The sequence below is a fragment of the Gouania willdenowi genome (assembly GCF_900634775.1).
Source record: "Gouania willdenowi chromosome 24 unlocalized genomic scaffold, fGouWil2.1 scaffold_320_arrow_ctg1, whole genome shotgun sequence".
In the NCBI taxonomy this organism is placed as follows: domain Eukaryota; kingdom Metazoa; phylum Chordata; class Actinopteri; order Blenniiformes; family Gobiesocidae; genus Gouania; species Gouania willdenowi.
In genome coordinates this window covers 3347578-3353772 of record NW_021144848.1, presented here as the reverse complement: position 1 = coordinate 3353772, position 6195 = coordinate 3347578, and the positions used below count along the sequence as shown (strand labels likewise).

The window sequence follows — 6195 nt, the reverse complement described above, 5'->3', positions numbered from 1 at the left end:
AGGTGGCGACAGTTCCAACACCTGCAGCTTCTGGGCGGACATTTACTCCCCCTTAAACACATTTGTAATTCTTCTCCAGTCTGCGTTTACTTCACCCACCGTAGCGTTATGTTTAAGGGGGAGTAAATAGCTACAAAGAGGTTTAGCACTCTTCTGCACTACCACCAAGAAACTACAGTGGTCACATAATTTTTCAGGTCACAGATTTTGGCACAACATCGGCTTCGGTGAAAGAAGCCAAAGCTACCGTAAACAGCTCTGAGGATGCCTTGGGGCTTAACAGTTAGTGTAGACTTACGGTAGGTGAAGCAGCAGCGTTCCTGGGTTTACTTAGCTTCTATAGCATGTCCCGTGTTCCAGGGGCTAGTGGTGTTGTGCTAATGTCTGTGGCCTGAAAAAATCTGTGACCACTGTGGCTTCTCGGCGGTAGAGAAGAAAAGTGCTAAACCTCTTCATAGTTATTAAGGAGCTGTTTACTCCCCCTTAAACACATTCACTCCCCCTTAAACACATTTACTCCCCCTTAAACATGACACTCTGGTGGGTGAAGTAAATACAGCCTGGAGAAGAATTACAAACATGTTTAAGGGGGAGTAAATGTGTTTAAGGGGGAGTGAATGTGTTTAAGGGAGAGTAAATGTCCACCCAGAAGAACTGTCGCCACATCCAGTCACAGATTTATTTGGGTCACAGATTTTGGCACAACACTTGCACTCGGGTGCCACGTTGACTTGACGAGTATGCACATACAGTCGACCTTTAAAAATATGAAGTCATTCAACCCCTAGTATGAACCAGGATAAACCAGTAATAACGTGTTAAAGCTGCTATCAGGAGTTTCTGAGAAACGTCTCAATGTCCCGCCCTAAACAGCTCCACTTCCTCCCCCTGCCTCTGCAATCTACCAGAAGCCACGCCTCTACTTTTCTGCACGCGCATCGTGGAACATAACAATCAGGTCACATTGATATAGATCTATGTGTCAGGTAAGAGCTAAAATCACATTTACCTGTTTGACGCGGGCCGTGTTTCCGTGCACAGTTCCACATTCACTTTGATTGACAGTCTCAAAAACAGGAAGTAAAAGCCTATTGGCTGGGCGCCATTTGTATAGGGGTCTATGGATGAAGGCGGGACCATAGTAAAAGACTAGTTAGGGGTTTTTCACATTTCAAAGGAATGATACATAAATATAGATTTCTCAGAAACTTCAGATATCAGCTTTGAAGTGACAGTTTTTCAGGAAATTTACTTTAATTTTTTGACAGGTGTGTGTGTGTGTGTGTGTGTGTGTGTGTGTGTGTGTGTGTGTGTGTGTGTGTGTGTGTGTGTGTGTGTGTGTGTGTGTGTGTGTGTGTGTGTGTGTGTGTGTGTGTGTGTGCAGAGATCTCCTTCCGTGTGTGGCAGTGTGGAGGCAGCCTAGAGATCGTTCCCTGCAGCAGAGTGGGTCACGTCTTCAGGAAGAACATCCGTACGTGTTCCCCGAGGGAAACGCCAACACCTACATCAAGTGAGTGAGAGGGGGCGTGGCATCAAGTCGAATGTGGCTGCTAAATATTCTTCTTTTTGACTGTTTCTGAATATGTCGTCTTAATAATGTCATTTTCCTTTATTCTTTCAATTGTGTTAGAATATAGTGAAGTTACCCTTGTGTTTAAACTTGAGATTGATCAGATTGATCTGATTGATCTGATTGATCTGATTGATCTGATTGATCAGAGTGAGAAGTTTTGCTTTGAGTGAATCAATCGTTTATTAACAGAATTTAAATGAACAGAATTAATCAAGTCAATAGGAGAACAGGCACTGATTATCCAGGTTTTATTAATTCTGACCTGACTAATTCAGAACATACTAATTCAGGGTTTTCTATCTAGGATTGAGTGTTTCAGGCTTTACTAATTCAGGTTTTACTAATTCAGGTTTTACTAATTCAGTCTTTTCTAATTCAGGATTTAATTCAAATCTTATTGGTTCAGGTTTCACTAATTCAGGCCTGACCAAGTCAGAATGTACTAATTTATGCTTAACTAATTACAACATTAATAGTTGCAGTTGTTCTGATTCTGCTTCAGTATTTTAGATTTGACTATTTCAGGCTTTATTAATTCTGGCCTGATTAATTCAGAACGTACTAATTCAGGCTTTACTAATTGAGGTTTTTTCTGGTTCAGTCTTTTTTAATTTAAGATTTAATTCAAATCTTATTGGTTCAGGCTTAACTAATTCAGACTTAACCAAGTCTGAATTTACAAATTTTGGCTCAACTAATTACAACATTAATAATTGCAGTTTTTCTGATTTAGGTTTTACTAATTCAGGCTTTATTAATTTTGGCCTGACTAATTTATAATGTACTGATTATATTTAACATTCGTCTTTATTTAGAAAGTTTTTACATTTAAAAATCACATCATTCGTTATTACATTTACTGCTGATTTAAAGCAATACAAATGACATACAAGATTATTGATCAGTTATTATTTATCACTGAGGGGTCTAAGGGGTGTGTGCTTTTTATTAATGATATATTTGGTATGTATATGAGTTATTTAATATGTATTAAGTTTATTGATAAACTCAGGTCTCTGAGGTTGTTTATATCGAATGGTCTCGTCACTGACGTAAAGCTGGTTTTATTGGTTACATTTAGTAGAAATCAGATGTTTGGAAACCTTTTGTCCAAGTTCCAGAAAATAGATAAAGTGACTGAGCTGTTTGAACTATTTAATGTAAGGATATATTTGGTATATGGAAAATTAATATAAGGGCTGTTGGATATAAGGATGTTTAGTGTACGGATATTTAATCATAGTAAAATAAACAATTAATGAATAAACATTTCACATCAACAGTAATTTAATGACTTTTCTTTGTGTTTGAATTTGATTCTATTCTTGAGTCCGTGTGTGTGTGTGTGTGTGTGTGTGTGTGTGTGTGTGTGTGTGTGTGTGACCATATTCTGAGCTAATCGCACTCGCCACACAACTAAAGCTGTTAATTTCTCACAGACGACTGTTCAAGTGGATTTAGCTCCACCACTACACTGTGATCCCATTAGCATTGTGCTGTTTACAGGCTGCCATTAGCTGTGTGTGTGTGTGTGGGTGTGCATTTAACAGTTGTTTGGATTAGCTTAGCACGTAGCGGCACTGGCTGACCAGGGTCAAAGGATAAAAGGGCGTGGCTATGTTTCCCACCGCTGTGCGTATACGTGTGTGTGATTTCACAGGAACACGCGTCGTACGGCCGAGGTTTGGATGGACGACTTCCGCCTTTTTTATTACTCGGCTCGTCCTGCAGCACGAGGAAAGTCCTACGGAGAGTAAGTCAGGCTTTACTGATTCAGGCTTATTAGATCTGACTATCTCAGGTTTTATTAATTCTGGCCTGATCAATTCAGAACTTACTAATTCAAGCTTTGCAAATTCAGGTTTTTCTATCAAGGATTGAATGATTCAGGCTTTACTGATTCATGTTTTACGGATTCAGTCTTTTCTAATTCAGTCTTTTCTAATTCAGTCTTTTCTAATTCAGGATATAATTCAAACTTTATGGATTCAGGCTTCACTAATTCATGCTTTCTTATTTTAAGCCTAACCAAGTCAGAATGTGCTAATTTAGGCTTAACTAATTTCTACATGAATAATTGCAGTTTTACTGATTCAGGCTTTTCAGACTTTAACGATTCAGCTATCACATTTCTAAATGTATTTCTTGTAAATACCTTCAGGCTTTTTGGTTCATTGTTTAACTGTTCGTGTGTGTGTGTGTGTGTGTGTATGTGTGTGTGTGTGCGTGTGCGTGTGCGTGTGTGTGTGTGCGCGCGCGCGCGTCAGTATTCGAGGCAGAGTGGAACTTCGTAAGAAGCTCAAGTGTAAATCCTTCCAATGGTACCTGGACAACGTTTACCCAGAGCTCAAGTAAGTATGTGTGTGTGTGTGTGTGACATCATCTTCAAAGGCAACCAATCAGGAGCCAGGTCTAGCCAGCTGTACACGCAGCTCGCTCTGTGTGAACGTATGTAAGTGTAGGTTAGCTGTCTCAGAACAGTTGTGGCTACAGATGTAACTTACCACCACCAGTAAGGTTAGCGGTTGAGTGAATAACATTTTTAACATCTCTAATAATACATTCAAATGTTTTTATTGTATTATTATTATTATCAATGTTAAAGCTGAATTTTTCCTCATTTATGTTATAATTTTCATTTTAAGTGCTGATTGGATTACACATGAATTATTGATTATAATTACTAGATAATCTTTATTATTGATCAGTAATTAAAACCCAGGATGTATTGATCATACCTGTTCTGACTCATCAGTTTTATTATGAAGGAAAAAATATAGGGTTTTAAATCCAAATGAGGTCCTGAAGCACAGCGATAAGGTTGTTCCTGCTGTGAGGAGGAATTCTTACATACACACACACACACACGGCTGTTAATCCCACTGAATGGATTTCTGCGTGGAGAGGCGTCCTGACCCTTAAACCTCAGAATAACCTTTGAGGTTCATTAAAACCGTCCCGTATCGCGTCAACTAAGCTAAGCTAAGCCTGCCGCTTTAATCCACAGGAGACTTTAAGTTTATCTGAGGGCAGAAATAATGAGGTAGAGTTAGAGGAGAGCTCTGAAGTGTGACACAGGCGTAGAAGGAGTAGATCTGTTCCTTAATGTATAAACGTGTTGAGGGTTAGCTTAGCATGTAGCGATGTTGGCTACACTGAAAGTTTGTTAGCTTAGCACATGGTGCTGTTGGCTAACACTGATAGGTTGTTAGCTTTGCACTTAGCGCTGTTGGCTAACACTGATAGGTTGTTAGCTTAGCACGTAGCGCTGTTGGCTAACACTGATAGGTTGTTATCTTAGCACATAGCGCTGTTGACTAACACTGATAGGTTGTTATCTTAGCACTTAGCGCTGTTGGCTAACACTGATAGGTTGTTAGCTTAGCACGTAGCGCTGTTGGCTAACACTGATAGGTTGTTATCTTAGCACATAGCGCTGTTGACTAACACTGATAGGTTGTTATCTTAGCACTTAGCGCTGTTGGCTAACACTGATAGGTTGTTAGCTTAGCACGTAGCGCTGTTGGCTAACACTGATAGGTTGCTAGCTTAGCACTTAGCGCTGTTGGCTAACACTGATAGGTTGTTAGCTTAGCACTTAGCGCTGTTGGCTAACACTGATAGGTTGTTAGCTTAGCACGTAGCGCTGTTGGCTAACACTGATAGGTTGCTAGCTTAGCACGTAGCGCTGTTGGCTAACACTGATAGGTTGTTATCTTAGCACATAGCGCTGTTGACTAACACTGATAGGTTGTTATCTTAGCACTTAGCGCTGTTGGCTAACACTGATAGGTTGTTAGCTTAGCACGTAGCGCTGTTGGCTAACACTGATAGGTTGTTATCTTAGCACATAGCGCTGTTGACTAACACTGATAGGTTGTTATCTTAGCACTTAGCGCTGTTGGCTAACACTGATAGGTTGTTAGCTTAGCACGTAGCGCTGTTGGCTAACACTGATAGGTTGCTAGCTTAGCACGTAGCGCTGTTGGCTAACACTGATAGGTTGTTAGCTTAGCACGTAGCGCTGTTGGCTAACACTGATAGGTTGCTAGCTTAGCACTTAGCGCTGTTGGCTAACACTGATAGGTTGTTAGCTTTGCACATAGCGCTGTTGGCTAACACTGATAGGTTGTTAGCTTAGCACTTAGCGCTGTTGGCTAACACTGATAGGTTGTTAGCTTAGCACTTAGCGCTGTTGACTAACACTGACAGGTTGTTAGCTTAGCACATAGCGCTGTTAGCTAACACTGACAGGTTGTTAGCTTAGCATGTAGCGCTGTTAGCTAACAGTCTTTTTCCTCCTCAGGGTTCCAGATGACTCAGACTCTCGGTCGGGGCCGATCCGTCAGAGGCAGAACTGTCTAGAGTCTCAGAGAGAGGACGGTCAGGAGACCACCATCCTCACCTTGGCTCCATGTGTCACAAAAGAAGGAGTTCCCTCTGTTAACCAGGTAACTAACCATAACTAACTAACCCCACTCTAACTAACTAACCCTAAATAACGAACTCTAACCAACAAACAACCAGGTAGGACTAACTCTAACTAACAAATAACTAACTAATCATTACTCCAACTAATTAACTCACTAAAAATAAGGCATTCCCTCCATAAACCAGGTAGG

General features: G+C 40.5%; 1 protein-coding gene across 1 annotated transcript in view; it reads left to right on the top strand.

Moving 5' to 3' along the window:
• LOC114458288 (polypeptide N-acetylgalactosaminyltransferase 14-like) overlaps positions 1-6195 on the top strand; it is a 78258-nt gene that overhangs the window by 67548 nt on the left and 4515 nt on the right. Inside the window, 5 exon segments of the mRNA XM_028440684.1 lie at positions 1385-1462; positions 1465-1510; positions 3234-3326; positions 3841-3924; positions 5880-6024. Coding sequence (XP_028296485.1) covers positions 1385-1462; positions 1465-1510; positions 3234-3326; positions 3841-3924; positions 5880-6024 — 446 coding nt within the window.